This window comes from Dipteris shenzhenensis, chromosome 12 (assembly GCF_047967505.1).
Source record: "Dipteris shenzhenensis isolate YYH24624 ecotype China chromosome 12, Dip_SZ_1.0, whole genome shotgun sequence".
In the NCBI taxonomy this organism is placed as follows: Eukaryota; Viridiplantae; Streptophyta; class Polypodiopsida; order Gleicheniales; family Dipteridaceae; genus Dipteris; species Dipteris shenzhenensis.
The window spans coordinates 18,648,887-18,673,549 of record NC_141607.1 but is presented as its reverse complement, the minus strand read 5'-3'; the positions used below and the strand labels follow the sequence as shown (position 1 = coordinate 18,673,549).

Below are 24,663 nucleotides of genomic sequence, written 5' to 3'. Positions count from 1 at the left end.
TGGGTACAACTCTTGTTTGAGAGGGTACATGTTATACGACCCCGCGAAGAGAGCGATTGTGGCCAGTAGAGAAGTGATCTTTGATGAGCAGGTACCAACTTCCATGGTTAAGAGCCACCAACCCTTGGAGAGCCAAGTGACAATGAAGACCGAGCTATTGTTCTTGTTTCTAAGCCAAAGCAGGTACCAAAAGATGATCTAGAAGAACCAGATGTTGATGAGGATCTGCTATAAGATGAGGTGGCTCCAAGTTCTCGCCATGTACCAAGGTGGTTGATAGAGACGTTGTGAGATTCTAGAGTGATGGATATCCCTCCCAAGTGGCTCAAGAGAGAGGAAGGTCCATGCAGATCACAATGTAGTAAGCAGAAAGTCCTAGAGGCCACACCCCTGCAGGTGAATTATGCCTTGATGTCTAGGATGATGCAAGACAAGGAACTGACCTCGGTAAAAGAAGCGCTCTCTTAGGAGACATGGAAGAGAGCTATGCAGGTGAAGATCAGGTCGATTGAGAACAACGGTACCTGGGACTAGTTTCACGACCTTTGCGGGCTGTCATAGGTGTCGACTGGGTCTATAAGACTGTTTGTTGTTGCCAAATGCTCGACACTTTTCTTTTCTTCTTCTTCTTCTTCTTTTTTTTTTTTGGGGGGGGGGGGGGGGGGGACCCACGGCTTATTGCAAATCATTTATGATAACAAGAGAACTTGGAGCCTCTCTACGCAGCCCAATCTGACTCTAATAGGTTAGGCCCCCAGCAAGGACTACCATACGTGCCCGCTGGGCGGACTAGGGAATTAAAGAGAAGAGACATGTTTCCGTCAATCTTGGATTGATAGCATTGCCGCTCGATAGTAGCAAGTGCATTCTACTGCTTGCACAGTCGGGCCTGCATCACTGGTCGCATCGTGAAAATCAGACTAGAGATAAGAACCCCCAAGTATATAGGGTGCGGCAACCATCTATCTAGCATGAACTGCTCACTGTGCATGGTTGCTCAAGATGTGTTGAAGATCATGACCTTCGCAAGTCGTGTGCCTCGCAAAAGATATGGAGTGTATCCAAGTGTTTACTAAAGATGAGAGTAAGACCACATCATCTGCATGTAAGAGGACCTGAATTAGGAAGCCTGCGAGAGAGCTATTTGCCACCCCTACTGTCCCAATGAAAGTCTCAAGCTCATCTATGTAGAGGCCAAACGAGGTTGGTGGATAACGGACAACCCTATTTGACCTCGATGGTGCTCATGATCTTCTCTACCCACCATGCACCCATCCGAATCCTGCCTGAGACCCTCTCATATAATGCCATGGCTGCCCAAATGGTCTCTTGGCCATACCCCAGGTCCTACAAGCATCTAATGAGGCAAGCTCTTGGCACAGTGTCAAAAAACTTGCAAAATTCCACAAAGCAACAATAAACCCTCTGTCTCCGTGCTCTAGCCTCCTCAATGACACCTCTACGTGCAAGTATGTGATCTAGAGTCGCATGATTGGCTCGACCCTAAGTCCCTATAGCTCTGCAAACTGGCTAACCTGTGTGTCGAGCAATGATGCATAGATCTTGGGCGTGACATGCCCAATCATAATAGTTCGATAGATTTTAGGGTTCGTGGATCCCCTGCCTTGTGAATGGGAGCGATAGTGTTAAGGGTCCAAGTGTGTCATGTGCACACTAGGGACATGCATGCAGATGACGGGCTAGAGTGCTATCCATGGCTTTTTTGCTTTTCTTGGCGCTTGTGAGCTTTTCTTAGCTTTTCTTCGTGAGCATTCTTCCTTCAGGCTATAAAGGGAGGGCCAGGGCCATACGCACCGGCTAGTGAAGGAGCAGAGCTACGAGCTACCAACGTAGCTGTTCATCAAGCGGTATGGGACGCCAAGGGAGTATTGGCTTGCAGAGCTGACAATTTCCAGGAGGCTCTCTAGCCTGGGCTCGGTGGGGCTGATCGAGTCTGGATCAGCATGGTTGGGTGGCGAGTTGCCTGCGCATGATTCTAGTGTTATAGACCATGGTTCCAATAGGGTTAGATCCTGTGTGGGTGTGACAGATGGTATCAAAGCTGCCCTATCATGGATGATCTCGATTGTAATTGAAGTGATCACGAGGTATGCTAGAATGGCGAATTCCAGGTATGGAGCTAATTCGCAGTTTACTGAAGATTTTGCAATAGTTTGTGTTTTCATCGACTAGGAATGTGAATTTATCATGATTGGAGAGAAAGGATCCTAAATGTAGTGCAAGACCTCATGGTAAGGAAGATTGAAGTAGAGAGAGGAATTCGCCAAGAGTCTCAGTAGCTTGGAGTCATTGAGCACAATTTAAGCAGCTTGCAACTTGCAGTTTCAATTTTTAGTCAGTATTTGGCGATGGAGAGTCACCACAGTAACCAAACTCCTTCCTTGGATAACTATCTTTGTGGAATTGGGGACGAAATCACTTAAAAACTCATTCAATGAGAACGAAAACTGTCCTTGAGGAGATGGAGAATTTGCAAGAAGAGCTTTGGGAATCTCTTAAATATTATTCGACTCCACAGAATCAAAAGTATGTGACTGAAGGATGTTGGAGAATTCATAGCCAAAGAACGTGTGTTGGTGTGAATACTAAGAGTTCTAGTAGTGGTTTTGTGTGAGTGCCACGTGTCACTTTGGGAGTTATCCCATATGCATTTGGTACTAGAGTATGTGCGCCTATTCTATAAAGGCTTGTACTTCAATTGTCACGTCGTTGAATAATGAATGAAAGCCTTTCCATTATGTCTTCATTTGAGTATCATTTTCTCTCACCCTGGCCTACCTTCTCTCTCTCTCTCTCTCAACACTAGTATCAGAGCAAGTTGGACCTACCCTAATCTGTCCTGCCACGTCATCTGCCCTAACCCTAATTCCACTCAAACCTCTTCTATGCTGTCTTCTCCTAGTCGGCTCATTTCGCCTCTTCCTTTCAGCCATTTGCATCTGTTTTGAGCCTTCACTGCCTGCCATCTCCATCCGGATTGTCTAGGAGCTATCCCTGAGTGCTCTAGGTTCCCTTGGTTGCCTGTTGACTTGATGGTCGACACGTTTTCTCAAGAGGCGCCTCCACGTGTGGTCCCTCGAGGTTGTTGAGGAGCTTTCCACCGCCAAAATCAGAGTTTTATGTGCTGCTCCTGCATAGCCGCCTACATCAGAGCCACCTCCGAGATATTTCAAGGCCTCTAGCACACCTATACTAGCCGACTTTCACATTGGTGACCTACTACAGCATCTTGGAGTGCCCTGGACAGCCGCCTTGCACCTGTGTTTGCATTTTGGAGCACTTCATTAACCGCCTTGCACACATGGAGCCTGCTGTTGCGCTTTGGAGCCCTAGACCAGCAAACACATTTGCTGGTTCTTCATCTAGTGCTGCGAATTTGTCACCTCAGGTTGCTACCCACCTTGACAAAGCCCTTTTCCATCATGACTTCCTTGTCTTCTAGTTTCTTGCTCGTGGAGAACTTCAAGGGAGAAGGATTCCCAACATTGCAAACAAAGATGCAACTGCTTCTTATGCATGAAGGAGTTTGGGATGTTGTTGAGGAAGACCATCTAGTGTCACATGCACCCTTGCACTTGGGTGCAAGGGGACACACTGGCTACATCGACAAGTGCATTATAGTTCCCAGATAGGAGATTTTGTCGTATGTTGTGACCCCTTTGTGAGCCCTTGTCCAGGGACAGTCAGGCACAAGCTACGTAGGTCAGTCTCTCAGCCTTAGGTCAAGTCAGTAGTCAGTTCTTGTTCACTAGTACCCACTGGAGAACAGTAGGTTAAGTGTTTCCATCTTATAGTTTAGGTCTTAGCCTCCCTTTAGGGTCCCCAAAGGCTGGACAGGTAAGCAGGGAAGGCAGCCTGCAAAGGCTGCCCAAAAACTCCCCTGGCAAATGAGCCAGGGAGGGCTTTTTATAGGCTGGTTGTAGGCCAGCCAGTCTGTAAAACAGACTGAGGCTGTCTGTTTATAGACTGGGTTGGCTCAGTCCAGCGCTATAAAAGGGCCCCTTGGCTGCCCTGTTTTCTCATTCAGTTTGCTCCTGCCTTCAGTCCTCCTACAGCTCCACTTCAGCCTCCTGTGCAGCCCCTGAGATCGTCAGATCTGGCCCTGCTCTAGCCTCAGTCCCTTGGCCATCAGTTCAGCCTGATCTGAAGGTGACCACGCAGCACAACAGTCGGAGGTTTGGACCAGCAAACGGAGAGAGGTTTGGACACTGTTTCCTCAGCTTTCTCAGCTCTCTTTTACAGTTTACACAGCTCACTCTCAGCTCTATATTTCCGTCATCTCTCAGTTCTCTCATAGGATCTATCACTTCTAGCTTTTCACTCTCTCACTCACGCAATAACCCTACATTCCGCTAGACAGCACAAGCCTCTTCCTTGCCTTGCAGAAGCGTCCTACATCGTCAGTGTGGACAACGTCAAGGTCTCGGTATTGGTCGGCGTTGCATCTCAGGTCTTTGGGTCTGCTATACACGTGCACAGTGAGCTCTTCAGAAGCGTGTTCCGTGCTCTCTTGAAGAGTGTTCTTTGTATTTCTCAGTTCTCCAAGTGTAAAGCAAATTCTCCCCTGATTGGGGGAGGGGGCCCTCAGTGGGTACAGGGACCCAATCGGTTGTCGACTCGACTCTCTCTCTACCCTCATCTCCTTCCTCTCTCTATGGTAAACAACGCTCATTCCTGGTTCAAAGAAGGTCTTGCTGTGAATTACACGATCAGATAACCGTTGCATGTTACATTGGTATCAGAGCTTCAGTCTGTATCCAGCTTGACTACCGCGAGTGTATGGTTGTGCTAAGATCTGGAAAGGACACACAATCAAGCACCATGGAAGGGTCAGGAAAAGATCTCAACCGTGAAGACTTTGAAGAGGAGAAAGACTACCAAGAAGATACGCTTCCGCCAAATGCTCAAGAAGTGATGGCGAACCTTCTAGAGCAGAATCGGGTCCTGCTGCAGCAACTCGAAGAACATTCATCCCAGCTGGAAGAAAGCAGAAGACAGCTGGACCAAACAAAACAACGTCTGGAGGAAAAAGAAGCAGAAAAGCCACTGGAAGAAAGAAGAACCACAGATTTTGAAAAACTACTATTGTTGATGCATGAGGAACGCAAAAATGAGGAGGCACTGCGACGCACAGAGCTCGCCCAGGCAGAGAGGCAACAAAAGCTAGACCGAGAGGGGATGTTTCTCCAACACAAATAGATGTTAGCCGCTATGCAGGCAAGTTTGAGCGCAGCGGCCGTCTCCGCCACAGCTTCGCCATCGACAAAGGTAACACCACTCACTCGGTCCACTCCAAATTTTGTTAAGTATGATGGTAAGTGTGATCATTCAACAATTTTGCAATTTATTCATCAGTTTGTAGCTCATTTTCCGTTAGCGCGGATTCAAGATGAGCAAGATAAAGTCCACCTTGCAGCCCCTCATCTTATAGGTGAGGCGGTGACTTGGTGGCAGCATTGGGCTAGTAAGCATACTGACCCAAAAACGTTTAAGACGAATTTCGTTTGGGCAACGTTTGTGGCCGACCTCAAAGCCCGTTTTCTCCCACCCCAATATATGCTTAACCTGGAGGATGAGTTCGCTCGTCTCTCCCAGAATGGTTTGCCTATGTTGACATACAGTAATAAGGTCATCACACTGGCACAACAGTTGGGCGTGACGGAGAGCGCCAAGATGAAGCAATTCATTCGAGGTTTGGACACGAACATACGTTTTACCATTCGGAACTTCGACCCGCCGGATTACGAGCGAGCGCTGACTCTCGCACAGAATCAGGAGATGATGCTGAACGGGGGAAAGCCCAAGCAGGTCCAAAAAGATTCCAAAGCCCCGCAGCAGTCAAACAACACAGCGGGTAAGGATTAGACGAAGGACAACCAGTTCCAAAAGAAAGACCGCCAAGCATCTGGTCAAAAGAGGGAATCCAAGCCAAAGATGACTCCGGATGAGAAGGCTAAAGCGGGTATTACAGGAGGCTATCTAAAGCCCAACGAGCAGAAGCGATACCACCAAGAACATCGCTGCTTTCATTGCCACCACATCGTTGGGCATGGCAAGAAGGATTGTCCGAAGTGGCTTGCCCAAAAGGATGCGAAAGCACCTACTTCATCCGTCGCTAATGTATTGGCTCTTCCAGCTCCGCCTCCATCCTCAGCTACGAATGCCGTCTTCCCTGCTTTGAACGTCGTTCCCACAATGGTCTTTCAAGGTAAGAAGGAGGGCGACTTCTCAGATCAAAAGAAGGCGCTCATTCGAGCATATGGCACAGCTAACGGGCATCAGTTTATTGTCCTGTTCGATATGGGGAGTTCAGGAGATGCCATCTCCCCTCAGCTTGCCAAGACAGTGGGGTGCACCTTGGTGCCTCACGAGCTTGCAGTGGACGGGTTCACGCCCGGCTTGCGCACACACATCACGCATAAGGCCATCCAGTTCACTTTTTCAGTTCAGAAGGCGATGTTTACGCGGGATTTTATATTGACTCCTTTGATGGGGTGCAACATGATCCTTGGGATTCAGTGGTTCCGTGAGCATGTTCCGACGCCTGATTGGCGGCAAGACACCTTCACGATTGTGGAAGGTTTACCTGAGCCCGTCGTGATACGCGGTGATCAGAGCATACCAGGGATTCCATTAATCTCTCATATTCAAGCAAGTCGCGCCGTCCGCAAGGGTGCCATGTGTGCACTTGTCTATGTCCAATGCCAGATCACTGCAGTTCAAGCCGCTCCTCCGATGGGGCAAGCAATGGTGGATCTACTCCAAAAGTTCAAAGACATCATGCTTCGGGACGATCTGCCACCCCAGCTACCTCCCAACCGACCGGAAGACCATCGCATCGATCTACTTCTGGACTCGACACCTCTAAGTAAGTTCCCTTATCGACTTTCAAAGTCTATAAAGGGGGAGTTAGAGCAGCAATTGTCTCAATTACTGCGCGCAGTGTTTATTAGACCTTCTTCTTCGCCTTTTGCTGCACCCATTCTATTTGTGGCAAAGAAGGATAAGTCCGCACGACTATGTGTCGACTACAGAGCACTCAACAAATTTACGGTAAGCAACAAGTTTCCTATGCCCCGCATCGAGTACATCTTGGAAAGACTCATTGGTGCAAGATTTTTTTCAAAGATTGACCTCAAGAGTGGCTACCATCAAGTCCGGATTTTTGAAGCTGACATCCCAAAGACAGCTTTCCAAACTGAGCGAGCTCATTACGAGTTCGTCGTCATGCCCTTTGGTCTGAAGAATGCACCACCAACATTCAACAAGATGATGTCCCGGGTATTCGCAGAGTATATTGGGAAGTGCCTGTTCATCTTTCTCGATGATATCCTTATCTTTTCCGCGACAGCCAAGCAGCATATTAAGGATGTGCGATGTGCCCTGCATTTATTACGTGACAACCAACTATATCTCAACGCAAAGAAAAGTGAATTCGGATTGCTGGAAATTCAGTATTTAGGCTACATCATTAGTGCTCAAGGGATTCGATTGGACCCTGAGAAGATCCAAGCTATCACAAGTTGGGCTGTCCCCACGACGGCCCAGGAGATCCAATCCTTTGTGGGTTTATGTCAAGCATACAGCTCGCACATGGAGCGTTTCTCAACATACGCAGCCCCTCTTACAGATTTACGGGGTAAAGACACGCATACAAAAAGTTCAAGTCACAGGCAAAGCTTTGCAGGCCTTCCACGACTTGCAACGGTTGGCCACGACAGCACCAGTTATGAAGATCGCCTCTTGGGATGATCCATTTCTGGTAATCACAAACGCTAGCAATGTCGCCGTAGGAGCAGTTTTACAGCAAGAAGATAGGCCCGTCGCATACTACAGCAGAAAGCTTAACGATGCCGAAAAGAACTATTTAGTGTATGATAGAGAGCTCCTCGGTGTCATCCAGGCATTAAAACATTGGAAGCCTTTCCTATACGGACGGACTTTCACGGTGAAGACAGATCACCAAGCCCTTAAGTGGCTTCAGACAATGCCTAGTACGCAATGGAGTGATCGGCAGCAGCGGTGGAGTCAGATATTCCAGCAGTTTGGGGGAATGATCAAGTACGTTCCCGGCAAAAACAACCCCGTTGCAGACGCTCTCCGTCGAAAAGGTTCCATCTAGACCATTGAGCAGGCCACTGTGCTCGAAATCAAAGGAAAGGATCTTGATAGCATGAAGGCACAGTACGCGGAGTCAGCAGAGTTTGGCACGCAGTTCCATTTAGCCACGACGCTTGCTCCAAGCCATTACTCATTAGAGGACGGTTGGCTTTTCTATAAGAAAAGGTTATGTGTACTCAAAGACAAACGACAGTTGCTTCTTCATGATGCCCATGACCCCCTTACCGGTTGTCACAAAGGTATCAACGGGACTTTGGAGAGGTTAGAGCGCTATTTCTATTGGCCAAAGATGCGGAAGGACGTATACGGCTATGTGCAGAATTGTCAAATATGCCAAAAGGTCAAGGCTTCCCACAAGAAAGCGGCAGGCTTACTTATGCCATTGCCCATCCCCGATGGTCCTTTCCCACACATAGGTATGGATTTTGTGGGACCACTTCCAGCATCCGCAGGTACGCGTAATACTCAATGTCTTACTATTGTTTGTCGCTTTAGTAAATATTGTATGCTCATTCCCTGCAAACAAACGGCCAGCACTGAAGATGTAGCTCGTTTGTTTATCAAGTATTGGTATCCCATTGGAGGGTTGCCAAAGACCATCACATCCGACAGGGACTCTAAGTTTACGTCTAACTTTTGGCAAGCCTTGTTTGATAATTTTGGTACTAAGCTGCAGATGTCCAGCGCTTTCCATCCGCAATCGAACGGCGAGAAAGTATAATGGTATGGCATTTGATATTTTGAAATCATATTGTCATGATGCTCAGGGAAAGTGGGAGCAATTTCTTCCGCTTGTGCAAGCCATTTTGAACGATACCTATTCTTCGAGTATTGGTCGCACACCTTATGAAGCGGCATTTGGACGGCGATTTACCTCACTCCTCACTCGGATGGTGTCTCCATCTCTTGAAGCCAACAAAACCACCGAATCCATGGCAGAGATTACGGAGTCCGTGAAAAGCCGCATCGCCAAAGCTCAAGCATCGTATACACGCCAAGCTAATAAATCCAGACGAGATGTCCAGTATAAAGAGGGTCAATGGGTGTATTTACGCATTATCAAGCAATGATTGAAGCAGGTGGGCAAGCGCTGCCCTAAGCTGTCCTTCAAGAGCTTCAGACCATTCCCTATTATTCAAAAGATCAACGATGTCTCAATGAAGTTATGCCTACCAGACAGTTGGACTATGCACAACGTGTTCCATGTAGCTTGGTTGAAGCCATATTTTGGACCTCCTCTTTCAGAGATTTCCGACGAGCAACAACCTGAAGTTCTTGATCAAGCCGAAGTTTTGCAGCCAAAACAGATCCTTCTTCATAAATTCAAGCATGGGTCAGGACGCAGGAACCGGGAGTTTTACACCAAGTTCCGTGATTGAGGTACCCATGAAGCAGTGTGGTTGGACGAAGATTTTTTCCACGAGTTTCCCCAGATATTGGTGGACTACTTGGAAGCAATGAACCTACAGCCAAGTTAAGGAGGGAATGTCACATGCACCCCTGCACTTGGGTGCAAGGTGACACACTGGCTACATCGACAAGTGCATTATAATTCCCCGATAGGAGATTTTGTCGTATGCTGTGACCCCTTTGTGAGCCCTTGTCCAGGGACAGTCAGGCACAAGCTACGTAGGTCAGTCTCTCAGCCTTAGGTCAAGTCAGTAGTCAGTTCTTGTTCACTAGTACCCACTGGAGAACAGTAGGTTAAGTGTTTCCATCTTATAGTTTAGGTCTTAGCCTAGGTTAGGAGTCCCTTTAGGGTCCCCAAAGGCTGGACAGGTAAGCAGGGAAGGCAGCCTGCAAAGGCTGCCCAAAAACTCCCCTGGCAAATGAGACAGGGAGGGCTTTTTATAGGCTGGTTGTAGGCCAGCCAGTCTGTAAAACAGACTGAGTCAGTCTGTTTATAGACTGGGTTGGCTCAGTCCAGCTGACACGTCCCAGCACTCCTGAAACCCTTGATCTGCAAAACAACCCCACACAACATCAGATCTGAGCAGGCTGCTCACCACCCAACCATGACATCTACGGGATGTGATCCCGAATCAAAAGATGTCCCCTCCGAGCCACGAGCTGAGCTACTGGCACGAACTCCCAATCAGATCCAAACCAGCCTGGTGTCCCATACCACCAGGTGGCGCTGTGAAGCCTTGGATCTGCCACTGGGCCTTGGGCTATGCTAAGATGCAGGCGTGCGTCCGCGACTCAATCCAGGATCAGACCTGGCACCTGGGAACGAGACTTGCTCCCAACTGCACACTGAGAACTGAACCCCCTGGGCCTCTTTTATAGACTTGGGCCCCGGCGCCAAAAATAGCGAAGACCTATAAATAGTTCGTACCCTTGCCACTCAATCCGAGAATCAAGCCTGCCTAGCTCTAAGCCTCCCCAGGCTAACCTGAGCTAGTTCTGTGTACCTAGTACACGTCAGATACCAATCCGTGCACATGACATACTCCCCCTCCTCTAAGAACTCACTCCTGAGTTCGGTAAAAAACCCGGAAATGTTCTTTGGAGGTTTTGTAATGTCTCCCATGTTGCATCCTCCTCAACACGATCCTTCCACTTGATCTTGTATTCCGTGATAGTACGATTACGAATCTGTCTTTCACGAAATTCAAGAATACACTCAAGTTCGTGAGGAATAAAAGTCAAATCTGTAACTTCTATAATCTCATGAGGAGAAACAAGTTGATCATCTGCACCCAAGACTTCTTTCAGTCTACTGACATGAAAGACAGGATGTACTTTAACATCAGGAGGCAATTCTAGTCGATATGCAACTGGTCCAATTCTTTTAATGACCTTGAAAGGACCACAGTATCTGGGGGATAATTTCGGAACCAAACCAGTACTTAGGCTCTTGGATTCCTTAGGAATTCGCAAATATACCATCGTTCCTTCAGAGAACTCTCTGGGTGAACGATGTCTATTAGCATAAAATCTGTCCCGATCTTGGGCACTTCTAATAGAGTCCTTGGCAAACTGCAACATTTCCTGCATATCTAGCAAGAAGTTCTTAGCAGCATCATTGTGAATCCCTTTTAATCCAACCATAACTGGTGACTTAGGTTGAAACCCGTACATAAGCATAAAAGGACTGTAACCCGTACTAGAATGCTTTGCACTGTTGTAAGCAAATTCAATCATAGGTAGATAATCTTCCCATGAAGACTGTCTCTTAGATACATATGCCCGAAGCATGTCTTCAACCAACTGGTTAACCTTCTCTGTACTGCCATCAGATTGTGCATGATCTGAGGAACTCATACTTAGAGTAGTTTCCAACTTCTCAAATACAAGTGTCCAAAAGTTACTTGTAAACTTTGAGTCCCTGTCACTGACTATGTCAGATGGCAAACCATACAGCTTAAACAAGTGGTCCACAAACTCGTGAGCCAGTTGAACAGCTGAAATAGTTGTTCTAGTAGGTAAGAACCTAGCCATTTTTGTCAAACGGTCGACTATGACCCAAATGGAGTCATGACCCTTGCGCGTTCGAGGCAAACCAGTAATAAAATCCATGGAAATACTTTCCCATTTATTACCTGGAATCTGTAATGGCTGTAATAAGCCCGCGCTTCTAAGGCGTTCTGCCTTAGTAACCTGACAAACCCGGCAACCTACTACATAGTTCTCAATAAATGCACGCATCTTAGGCTAATAAAAGGTATGCTTCACAAGAGACAGAGTCCTATGTATACCCGGATGTCCAGCACTAGGAGCATCATGGCACTCCCAGAGAATCTTGGATTTAAGGTCCAAAACATCAGGCACACAAATCTTTTCATTCCGGAACAGCAAGCCGTTCCTAATCATCCACTGACCTCCCGCCGCCTGTACCATAGGTGGCACAATCCCTGAGTCCTGGTCAACCATGGAGCTCCCATCCTGGACTCTCTGCCAATAAGAACTGAAATGACTATCAGTTGCGTATAGCCCTCTCAAGGATTGAAATAGGTCTGAGGATATTTCCGTAAATGACAAAGCATTTACAAACTTAACTCGACTTAAGGCATCCGCCACACTATTCAACGAACCCTTACGATAACGTATTTCGAAATCAAAATCCTGCATTAATTCTGCCCATCTAGCTTTCCTTCCTCTCAATTCTGATCCATCACACACATATTTAATTGACTGATGATCAGTCAATACAAGGAACTTCGAACCATACAAGTAGTGTCTCCAAACCTTAAGAGCATACACTACAGCATAAAGTTCCTTCTCGAGTGTGGGTCAACGATATTGAGTGTCGTCTAGCTTCTTACTCTCAAAAGCTACAGGTCTGCCCTCTTGGAATAGAGCTGCCCCAATCGCATAATCGCTCGCATCGGCCTCTAAAACATAAGGCCGGGTAGGATCGGGTAATGCAAGAACGGGTGCTTCCTTGATAGAAAACTTCAAGGTTTCAAAAGCCTTGTTCATTGCATCATTCCAAGAGATAGGCTGGGTAGATCTGCGTCCACGACCTTTCAATATGTTGGTCAAGGGTGCCGTGATACGTGAATAATCACGCACAGACTTCGAAGAAATACCGTAAATCCTAGGAAAGAACTAAGTTGTTTCACAGTCTGAGGGATAGGCCATTCTAAAACCTTCTGGATACGATCCAGATCAATGCTAATACCTTCAGAAGAAATCTTGTGTCCTAAGTAAATGATCTCCTTCATAAAGAAGTCACATTTACTCATCTTGGCATAAAGGTTATGCTGTCTTAGAACAACTAAGACAACCCGGAGGTGTCCTATATGATCCTCAAGCGTTTTACTATATACCAAGATGTCGTCTAAGAACACTACAATAAATTTGCCCAGAAAATCCCTGAACAAATCGTTCATCATCTGCTGAAAAGTAGCAGGAGCATTGGTCAAACCAAAAGGTAATACGAGGAACTCGTAATGACCATACCTAGTCCGGAATTGCGGTCCTATCTATGTGTTTAGCATAGATACGGATTTGATGATAACCCGTACGCAAATCAATCTTAGTGAAATACTTCGCTCCGGCCAAACGGTCTATCAAATCATCGGAACGAGGTAAAGGATAGCGGTTCTTAATTGTGACTTTATTTAATCGTTTATAATCTATACACATTCTCCAGGAAGAATCTTTCTTCTTTCTTAAGAGGACAGGTGCACCCCAAGGTCATTTACTTGGGCGGATATAGCCCATATTCAGGTAATCCTGAAGCTGGGTAGCTAACTCATCCTCCTCTACCTGGCTCATCCTATAAGGTGGTACACTGATAGGTTGAGCCCCTGGGACTAAGTCTATGCGATGATCTACTGCCCGTTCTGGAGGTAAACCTTCCGGCAGTTGAGCTGGGAATACGTCCTTAAAACTATCTAACAAAATTCTCAATTCACAGTGTTCAAACACACTTAATTCATTTTTGTTAATTACAGAAACAAAAAATGAAGAAAGTGGAATCAAAACACACTGATAGACATCATAATGAGAATTGTTTAATTTATTCCGAAGCTGCATCGCAGATACAATAGGTCCCTGAGAAGAGGGAATTTTATCACACTGAATACAAAATTGGGTGTCCTTATCTACAAAAGAAAGCGTATGCTCCGTCCATCCGATCTAAATATTGTGGGTTTTAAACCACTCTATCCCGATCAACAAGTCTACATGCTCCAGATGCATAACATAACATGTAAGAGCTCCCGTGTAGGCCTGAATCCAGATAGGAAGCGCTTCAACCTTGCGATCCCAAAACTGCTTCCCAGCTGGAAGCTGCACCTCATAGGTGTGGTCGCTAGGTACTGTGGACAACCCCATCTTCTGCACAAATTTGTAATTAACAAAATTGTGAGAGCTGCCCGGATCAAAGAGAATGTGAACCTGTTGGTCCCTAACTTCTCCATAAACTCGGAAAAGATCATGGGAACCAAACAACGAAGTATTGAAAGTACAATTACAAGAGAGTGGGCAGGTAATGACATTTACTGAAATACCTGTCATCGTGACTTGGTTCGCTCCCTTGGCTGCGGTACGTGGACCCGCCTGGAGCTTCGGTCCAAGCACCAACTTTTGGTTCTTACGCTTGGGACACTCATTCTTTGTGTGGCCCCGCTCCTCGCAATAGAAGCATCGTCCTTCTTTCTTGAGCCTCAGAGTGCGAAGGAAACGGGCTTTACCATTCTTTGCTGGAGTCAAGTTTTTCTTGGAGACGTTGTCCGTAGACTTCGTCTCCCCAATACCAGTCGTATGCTGAAAGAACTTGCGTTTGTTCTTTCCACTCGTGTCGGAAACCGTGGTTGCTTTGGCACCGGCCATGGTATCATCGTATATGCGCGCATAAGTCATGGCCTCCTGCAACGTTGTGCATTTGTTGTTCTTTATCTGCAACTTGTAGGAGTCTGGCAAACCATCCACGAAGAAACCTAACAAGGTCATTGGATCCATCTTAGTGGCCCTGGTTTGCAAATCCCGAAATCTTTGAAGATAAACTTCAAAGGTCAAGTTTAATTTTGACATATCGAGGGCTTTGAGCTTGCCAACGATATCGTAATCATCCTCCCGCCTGCACAGTGCTAGCCAAAAGGGTGAGAGTTGCTTGAATCCCCTGGAGTTGCTGTGTCAACCCCGATTGATTTGCATTGACCTGCTCAAATTTTCCATCTAGAGCAGTCGTAAATTCACTGAAGGCCTTTTTGGTTATCAGGTCATCATAGAGACCCTGATCCTCCTCTCCCACAGGAGTGTAATCCAAATCCTGCTCTCCCATGGTGAACTCGGGATTTGCAGCATCAGACATGACTGAAATCTGATTTGAATACGAACTGAGAGAAATAACTGACTGAAACGAAGCGCAAAGGAGAATGGAGCAGAGGAAAACCGTCCCAAGAGATGCCGACGGAAAGAGATGCTGGAACCTGGCGAACCGGAAGCCCACGAATCCCGAGACCTCGCTGAACCCGCTACCGGATGCACGTGCGAAATCCTGCAGCAACCGTGCTGCTAATGTGGCTGTACGGTCTGCTGACGCAGGCCGTACAGGTTCTGACGGAGGCCGTACAGGTGCTGACGTGGACTGTACGGCGTCCGTACAGTCTGCGGGTACCGGCTCGGAGCAGGAGGTGCTGACGCAGGCAGTGTACGGCTGATGACGTAGGCTGGCGCAGATTGTACGGTGCAGTTGCAGATCCGTACGGTGCAGTTGCAGATCCGTACGGTGCTGATGCAGAGCCGTACGGTTGGCGATGGCTGACGTAGGCTGCGTACAGTGGCTGGCGCAGGTACGGACAGGTTGAAGCAGGCTGGCGCAGGCAGGCTCACGATTCGAGGAGCTGCTTCAAGGCTCTAGGCTAGGCTGTGGGTAGGCTGGTACCTTGCCCCATCTATATAGGGAGCAGGGCAGCCTTATTTGGAAGCTCTGCTTCCAAAAAAGGCCAAGCTCCCCTAGCTTTGGAGGGGGTGCTTTTTCGGAAAAAGCACCCTCTACGCAGGCTGTACACAGCCCTCTACACAGGCTGTACACAGCCTGTTCGCTGCCCTTTGAGCCTCTCCTTGCACCCGCCTGTTACCGTACTGCCCTGGGCGTCACCTCTACGCCTCCCTTGCAGCCTTTTCGCCTCTCTCTCCTACCTTTCTGCTCTCTCTCCACTTCCTACAGCCTTCTCTCACAGGCCCTTTCAGGGATCTCGAAATCTCTCCCTCCTTTTCTTCTTCCTTTTCCCTCATATCTGTCCACCCCTCCTATCCCAGGTACCCAGCAGAAAACGCAGCAACAGATTTCGGAATTTAGGGCATACCTGGAGGAAAAATCCGTCAAAAATTCCCGCGTCAAAAGTTCCTACCTCAGGAGTTGGCTCTGATACCAACTGACACGTCCCAGCACTCCTGAAACCCCTGATCTGCAAAACAACCACACACAACATCAGATCTGAGCAGGCTGCTCACCACCCAACCATGACATCTACGGGATGTGATCCCGAATCAAAAGATGTCCCCTCCGAGCCACGAGCTGAGCTACTGGCACGAACTCCCAATCAGATCCAAACCAGCCTGGTGTCCCATACCACCAGGTGGCGCTGTGAAGCCCTGGATCTGCCACTGGGCCTTGGGCTACGCTAGGATGCAGGCGCGCGTCCGCGACTCAATCCAGGATCAAACCTGGCACCTGGGAACTAGACTTGCTCCCAACTGCACACTGAGAACTGAACCCCCTGGGCCTCTTTTATAGACTTGGGCCCCGGCGCCAAAAATAGCGAAGACCTATAAATAGTTCGTACCCTTGCCACTCAACCCGAGAATCAAGCCTGCCTAGCTCTAAGCCTCCCCAGGCTAACCTGAGCTAGTTCTGTGTACCTAGTACACGTCAGATACCAATCCGTGCACATGACACCAGCGCTATAAAAGGGCCCCTTGGCTGCCCTGTTTTCTCATTCAGTTTGTTCCTGCCTTCAGTCCTCCTACAGCTCCACTTCAGCCTCCTGTGCAGCCCCTGAGATCGTCAGATCTGGCCCTGCTCTAGCCTCAGTCCCTTGGCCATCAGTTCAGCCTGATCTGAAGGTGACCACGCAGCACAACAGTCGGAGGTTTGGACCAGCAAACGGAGAGAGGTTTGGACACTGTTTCCTTAGCTTTCTCAGCTCTCTTTTACAGTTTACACAGCTCACTCTCAGCTCTATATTTCCATCATCTCTTAGTTCTCTCATAGGATCTATCACTTCTAGCTTTTCACTCTCTCACTCACGCAGTAACCCTACATTCCTCTAGACAGCACAAGCCTCTTCCTTGCCTTGCAAAAGCGTCCTACATCATCAGTGTGGACAGCATCAAGGTCTCGGTATTGGTTGGCGTTGCCTCTCAGGTCTTTGGGTCTGCTATACGTGTGCACAGTGAGCTCTTCAGAAGCGTGTTCCGTGCTCTCTTGAAGAGTGTTCTTTGTATTTCTCAGTTCTCCAAGTATAAAGCAAATTCTCCCCTGATTGGGGGAGGGGCCCTCAGTGGGTACAGGGACCCAATCGGTTGTCGACTCTACTCTCTCTCTACCCTCATCTCCTTCCTCTCTCTATGGTAAACAACGCTCATTCCTCGCTAACGGTTTAAAGAAGGTCTTGCTGTGAATTACACGATCAAATAACCGTTGCATGTTACATCTAGATACACCTGATCAACAACAATGCAAGGTATGGAAGCAGCAAAATGCAAGAGCAATTGCTCTCATTGGTCTTTGCTTGGCCGACTCTCTCATTCATCATGTGGACTTCAAGTCAAGTGCTAAAGAGATTTGGGATAGACTTGAGAGCTTATTTGGTAACAAAATCACCAACTCTAAAGTCTTTTTGAAACTCAAGTTCTATGATTTGAAAATGAAAGAGAGTGAAGAGTTGAGTGATCATTTAGCAAGATTTCACTCTCTTGTTCAACAACTCTCCAACTTGAAAAGCCCGCCTGATGATGAAGATAAAATGGTTGTCCTTATGAAGAGTATGCAAGGGATACCTTGTTTTGAGCAGACCCTTGAAGTTCTACGCCTTGCCACTACCACATTTGATGATATGGTGGCTCTACTTATTGAAAAGGACCGCTGTAATAAAGATGCCATTCTTGCCTCTGCTGGAGATCATGTGCATTTGCTTCCACAAGCAAATGGAAGACTAACAAAAATATTATTTGCAGATTTTGTAAAAGAAAAGGGCATGTTGAAGGAAGGAACAAGAACAAGAGAAGCACAATGCCAATCTTATTGCTGAAGATCAAGCCCCCTGAGGAGATACATGCAGCCACAGCTGAGGTTCATAGCCTCTCTCTTGAGGAACGTTATGACTGGGATTCTTGGGCTTTGTAGGCCTTATATGATGTGTGTTTTTGTGTTGAGTCAATAAAGGTTCTCAGCCTTGAGTAGTCCCTCTAAAATGAATGTAATTGGAGTCTATAAAGGTACTCTGACCTGGGTTGTCCCCCAAAAATGATTGTATTGACTTTTACTTTGGTACGATTGTATTGACCACCCAGTTCAGAGTCAGGGGGGTGACAAGTGATGGTCTACCCTTGCCTGTCGCAAGCTGACTGAGAACTCACCATCACACGAGAGGTGTTGGATAGTTGAACTTGCTCTTTCCAGTATTGCGGTGAAGGCTGGATCGGTCTACTCCTTACGTGTTGGGTCTCACACTCTTTGCTCTGAAGGGGGGCGATGGAGAAATCGTAGCCAAAGAGTGTGTGTTGGTGTGATTACTAGGAGTTCTAGGAGTGGTTTTATGTGTGAGTGCCACGTGTCACTTTGGGAGTTATCCCATATGCATTTGGTACTAGAGTGTGTGTGCCTATTCTATAAAGGCACACACATCATTGAATTAATGAATGAAAGCCTTTCCATTATGTCTTCATTTGAGTTTCATTTCCTCTCAACCTAGCATACCCTCCCTCTCTCTCTCCCTCAACACCATGTTTCCTTCAAAGGCTTACACTGTGACAACTGTCGAGAATGTGTCTTAGAAGAGCCCTTGTTTTAGCCTGGGTGGGCTAAAGAAGAGAAAGCTTCTTTGGGAAGCCATGCTTAGTTTCCAAGATTTGATGGGTACAGATAGATGCTTTGACTAGGACGCTAGTCAGGGAAGTATCTAAGTGCACAGACGTTATCTATCCCCTGGAGCAAGAGTTGGTCCCTAGTCTCGAATTGCGTTAATACTTTTCGAGAGCTTTTTTCAGTTTGTGGTTATTGGTTGGCCACTTGTATTTACTATTTATGATAGTTCGCGACGGATCCACAAACTAGTATTGTAGCAGTCATAGCACATGGGTGTGTGGTGCATTATGGTGGTACAGGATGCCATGATCCATCACATGCTGCGAGGTTATGCTAGAGTATCTAGATTTATTTAGGACTCTGTGCCTACGAACACATGACTATCCTTTTCTTTTTTGGAAGATAGATTACTTGTACATACAATTATGACATGCTAGCTTAAATCATAATGTCTGTTGAAATATTGGTTCTTGATACGCAAAGCTTCTTTGAGATTGACCGATCAAATTTGTTTTGAGTTAGGACCCTAGACTACGCTCTTCGAGGTTGAAAAGCAAATAGTTTGACTTTTTGGATCTAGGAAGTTCATTAAGTCATATTTGACTTCACTTTCGAGTTTTAAAGTGCAGCTTTGTTAAACTTTCCTAATTTGGAAATAAGATTTGATATGTTTCCATTTGACAAGAGACTACTGTTATACTTCAATAGTAGATTCCGGGTTTTTCCGAGCATTTGGTTTTCCCAGTGTAAAGGACATCACGATCAAAGCATGCGAGTCAAATAACATATATTTTGGGCACAACTCTTTACAACAGCTATTGCTTACCTTGGATACTGGTAGCATGTGCCTACCTTAAGTACTGGTAGCATTGTCACAGTAGAGTTGCCAATTGATTCATTTGATAGGGATGTTGCTTTTTGACTAGGACTTCATGCTCATGTGATCTTTCTGAGTAGATGGATCTCTTGGTAGAATTGTCCTTGAGCCTATTGGTTTCAACCGATAATGAGTTGTTTCTAACAAGTTGACTACTTCTTCTAAGTTTTTATGAGCTTAGGAGTAAGGAAGGGGAGTATGTCATGTGCACGCTAGGGACAGGCAGGCATATGACAGGCTAGAGTGCTATCCATGGGAACATTGGTCAACAGGATTGCTTTTTTGCTTTTCTTGGCGCTTGTGTGCTTATCTTGGATTTTCTTGGTAACACTCTTCTTTGAGGCTATAAAGGGGGGCTAGGGCCATAGTTGCACACACCGGCTAGTGAGGGAGAAAAGCTAGGAGCTACTAGCACGCTGTTCACCAAGCGGTATGGGATGCCAAGGGTGAGGTTTGGCTTGCAGGGCTGGTAGTTTCCACGAGGCTCTCTAGCCCGGGCTCGGTGGGGCTAATCGAGTTTGGATTAGCATGGTTGGGTGACGAGTTGCCTAGACATGATTCTGGTGTTGTAGACCATGGTTCCAATAGAATTAGATCCTATGAGGGTGTGACAAGGTGTGAGGGAAACTAGTGCAAACCACTTTGTCAAATAGCCTTGCTAAGATCGGGGCTATAGTACAAAGACCCACATGATCTTCACTCAGCCATTATGAAGCTTGAAAGCTGAGTTTTTTTCCCCAAAACAAGACTTCCATTAAGTATGAAAAAAGCTGCATATTGAAAAAATGTTGGATAGTGCGTAACATACAGGGACATACTGTGCAAAAATATACATAGAGTAGGGGGTGGGGGTAGGCGTAGAGGGAAAGGAGGGCTAGGAGGGGTAGGCGGAGAGGGAAAGGGGGGCTAGAGGGGCAGGCGGAGAGCATAGAGGGGCTAGGCGGGGTAGGCGGAGAGGGAGGAAGAGCTAGGAAGTGTAGGCGGAAAGGGTAGGGGGGAGGCGGGGGTAGACGGAGAAGGTAGGGGAGGGTGGGGGTAGACAGGGGGGTAGGAGGGCTAGAAGGAGGCGGGGAGGGCTGAGGGGGTACGGGAAGGAGAGGGAGAGGGGCTGGTTGAGGGGAGTAGCTGAGACAGGAAGAGAGGAAGGAATGCAAGGGGGCTGTATGCCTGAGAGGAGAGAGGAGAGCTGAGGGAGGAGGGCTGAGAGAGGAGGGCAGCACGGGTCGGGGAGGAGCAGCAGCTTCATTAATCTACTAAACAAGGTTTTGACAAGCTGTGCAGCTGAAATATTCTATTTTGTGGGAATGAACCGTGACAATTTGGTGGATGGATCCACAATCACCCAAATTGCATCATGCCACGAGAGGTCTTTGCAGTAATCCTACCACAAAGTCCATGGAGATACTCTGCCATTTCTTTTCACATATCTCCCAAGGATGCAACAGGCTACCACATCTTAAGTGTTCAGCTTTGTTGACTTGGCACTATTGACAGTTTCGAACACACAGCTCAACATCAACCTTAAGCTTAGGCCAAAAAAAAGTTCTTTTGATTAGAACCTTACCCTTTTGGAAAAGCAGACCATTGGTTGGCTTTTTACTCTCAAAAGCCACTGGTCTACCCTTGTGGATCAATTAGCTTTTTACTCTCAAAAGCCACTGGTCTACCATCCTATAAATCTTTTCTTGTCTATGCCCAATAGAAATAGCTGAACAAAGTTGTTGGCATACCTTTGTATCCAGCAAAAGGTAGATTTATAGCACATCCACAACTTGGTCTGGCATCTTTCTTTCTTTCCCCGAGGAAAAAAAAAAGCATTGATTGGTCCAGAGACACCGAAGTAAAAATACAACTCCCCTAGAAAGGGCTGGGGTGATCCCACGTACAACAAGCTGAGTAAAGAGCCACTCAGGTGGCCAATAATGCCATCCAGTACCTCTCTCTCGAAAACGTAAGAAAGGACTCGGTTTTCCCAAGCACTCAGAAAGGCCTCTCTCCTTCTCCTCATGTGGCTAGAGTCCCGCTCCAATCTACCCCATCTACCCGGAGTGTATGCACAATGTCCTACACAATACAATTGAGGATCTCAAGGACAGTACTCTACTGATCAATGGCCTATCTGCATCTGGCTGTCTATATATACCATGCAGTGATGCTGGCAATGAGTTCCCAGGCATTGACAAGAAGTCCACTCTGTCGCCGTGTAATCTGGGGGTGTGCATAGGTGTGATCTCCTATCCTGTAAGGCCTATAGCAATGCTCCCCTGAAAATCCTTGTAGCAACAAGGTGGCCGGCCCTCTATCTGTCACCCAGGCAATTGTGCCCCATGTCACCACCATCTCTCCCTGGGTATGTTGAAGTAACCAAACAAGTGAGAAATGAAGTGAAGTAAACCCCCACGGAGAGTGTGCAAAGCCAATGCTCGCAATTGCTGGCAACCAAACAAGTGAGAAATGAAGTGAAGTAAACCCCCATGAGAGTGTGCAAAGCCAATGCTCCTAAGGATAGCCCAAGATCTCAAAAGCTTGACCTTATAGGGAGAGGGAGATTTGCCAGATTTCAGAGAAATGCCAACTTCCACTGTTAACATGGCAGCAAACTCTTTCATGTTATAACCCTTTTGTGTGAAGTGAATGACAAAGGTTATAAGCTCATTTGATACAGTAACATCTCTCATTTGATAGAGATCACGGAAACCTACTTTTGGGAAAATCATATTAATAGGAAGGCTCACGGCTGAACAGCAAGTATAACGACAACAGGCCCATTTCTTTAAGGAAATTGAGAGGAGGGATTGGTTTAATGTGAGAGTTCATGTGCCTACAGCAGTTAAAGCATGTTGATGATGATGTAATAAGTATGTCAGCCTTGAAGGCATGATAATATGAAAATTTGGTTAGTCATGTAGCAGTTGCATCTCTCATTTCTCCCAACTCAAAATCTGTGTAATCTGCATTTTGGCTGCACTAAATCTCTATCTTCATAGAGGGTACGCTGAACAAGCTAGTAGAGCTCTATGATGGTCAATTGCATCATGGTAACAAGCATGCAGGTGAGATAGGCCATGCCTCAGACACAAAGAGCAGAAATATCGGTCTTAACATGCCCCAACCTATTGTGCCTCCTGATGCATTCCCAACTTGCAATTATTTCTCCCTCAATATGAAGATAGCGTGGAGTAACTTCCTCTCTAAATGAAGGTAACGTGCTGTAACTTCCTGATTTGGTGTCTCTTGCTCAAGGTCAGGCCATTAAATGCCCATGAAGGGATATGAATGGATGTGATTAAAAAATTGTCAAATTTTTTAATAGAAAATGTTTTCTAAGAGAGGCTCCACCACTTCAAGAATATTTTAGATTGCACCCAAGAATCTTCATGATAAAAAATTGAGTTTGTAAATCTGTGTTGAAGATCATGCTCACTAATGGAATTCTTTTGATTTGGGCATAAAGAGGTGAAAATGATTAAAAGTCTTATGTGTTCTTCTGTGCTTCATGACTGTTTCTGCTGTAATGCAAGTAAGAAAAAGTTCAGGGATTCATGGTTCTATAAGGAGAGATCTTATAGGACTGGCAAGCTCAAAATCATTCCTCAAATAGATTGTAAATATTTTTTTACAGGACAGGGAGTAACATAACAAGGGATGCGGTGCAGCGCGAGTATGTTGAAGCTCAACGAAGGACTGGAATTCCGATGCAAAACTATTACCTTATTGGTTGAGGCAGAGCTGGGCATTGCCCACTTCGTTTTCTCTATAACTGTCAAGCCAGGAAGACGTGTCTTGTAGTTGTGAGAAGGATTCCTGTAATTTCCTTCGATGCCTCTCCGAATCGAGCTCAGGACAAGGTTGGACCTGTTGGAAGCGATCAAAACTTCTTGCTGGCGGAGAGACACGGAACTGACGAGCTGTCTGGGAATTGTAGTTCGAATCTTTACGGCCGACAACGAATTAACGATCTGCAGGAGAAGTCGGCAACAGCCACTTCAGCTGCCACGCAAACTACCAACTCAGCATTGGCCGTACAATGCCTTTTTAGAGGGACCTCCCCGCGCCAGCAAGTCAAGCGCCACTCGGTCCCATCCCGTGAAGAATAAATGCTGAGCTGGCATTTTGTCGAGAGTAGCCGATTTTGCGAATGCTAGACTGGCTCGACCCCTTGAAAGAAACTCTTGGCCAGTGGCATAGCAGATGTGCAACATGGACGGACCGAGGCATGGCGGGCTCAACCTATTGGCAGACGGTGCAACCAGGAGTCAATCCCATGCTGGGCTGGCAATCCCGCACGTAGGGACACAATTTGTCCATGGTGTCAGCCACCCAGTGGGCAGCCTCGCCGCGATGCGAGCTTTTCGCCTATGCCTTTCCCACAAGGCAACCCTCTACATGTCCCACCTTTGCCCATGCTTTGCTTTGCCCCTTCGCGGTGTACTTTTTATTCTCTTCTTTTTTTTGACTCTCACACTCATGGCCAACTTTGAGGGGCCAAGAGCCCATGGCCTACAACAACATGTAGAAGAGTAGCATCCTGAGAGATTAAATTGTAGGCGACCAGCTCACTGGGTGAACACCCAAACCACATGAGCTGCTGATACTCCAATTTCCCTTAGTGAAGATAAGAGATGAAAATGCCATGACCACCACTGCCATCTTTGTTAGCATGTTGGAGGGGGTTTCCACCATGATCATTTTCATACACTCAGGAATGCCTTGACCCCTACGCTTGAACTACCTAAGCCATATCGCACACAATTTCCTCTCAAACTAGGTTCTAAAGGCACGTGCTCAACTCCAAAGCCACCCAGGTTCCCCCAAAATCCAAACTCCTTGTGATCACTTAGGTGAACTTGTCCTTTCAATGGAGTTGTTGCTTCTCAAAATATGCCAAGGTTGCATGGTACGTTATGCATGTTCAAACATCCCCATGGAATGGTTCAAAAAGTGTGCACAATGTCATAATAATAAATGAAAATTAAGTTTTACTTTTAAAGGATTTTTTCATGTTAGTTTCATTAAGAAGCGAAACTTTTATATTGGTGTCGAAAGTTTATATGCCCTAATGAATAAATGTTTGAAATATTCGCCAAGATTTGAAACTTTTATGTGAAAATATTTAAAGTTTCGCTAGGTTTACATCTTTTAATTCAAATATCAAAAG

At 46.6% G+C, this 24,663-nt stretch overlaps 2 protein-coding genes across 2 annotated transcripts in view; one reads left to right on the top strand and one right to left on the bottom strand.

The window, feature by feature from the left end:
* Positions 1 to 23,491, bottom strand: part of LOC147895929 (arginyl-tRNA--protein transferase 2-like) — a 64,710-nt gene extending 41,219 nt beyond the window's left edge. The window contains exon 1 of the mRNA XM_087383074.1: positions 23,216 to 23,491. The gene's annotated coding sequence lies outside the window, so the exon portion shown is untranslated. The remainder of the gene's footprint in view (positions 1 to 23,215) is intronic.
* LOC147895928 (uncharacterized) lies at positions 6,205 to 23,602 on the top strand. The gene is made up of 2 exons (XM_087382187.1): positions 6,205 to 6,965; positions 23,233 to 23,602. Exons 1-2 carry the CDS (start codon positions 6,217 to 6,219, stop codon positions 23,600 to 23,602), a joined length of 1,119 nt encoding a protein of 372 aa, XP_087238313.1. The 5' UTR covers positions 6,205 to 6,216.
* The last annotated feature ends 1,061 nt before the right edge of the window (positions 23,603 to 24,663 follow it).

What these genes read in the sequence shown, in the direction of transcription:
- LOC147895928 (XM_087382187.1), top strand. Translation starts at nt 6,217, where the DNA reads ATGGTCTTTCAAGGTAAGAAGGAGGGCGACTTCTCAGATCAAAAGAAG. An exon ending in TCTCAATTACTGCGCGCAGT is followed by an intron (nt 6,966 to 23,232) that starts GTTTATTAGACC and finishes TGGTTGAGGCAG; the next exon opens with AGCTGGGCATTGCCCACTTC.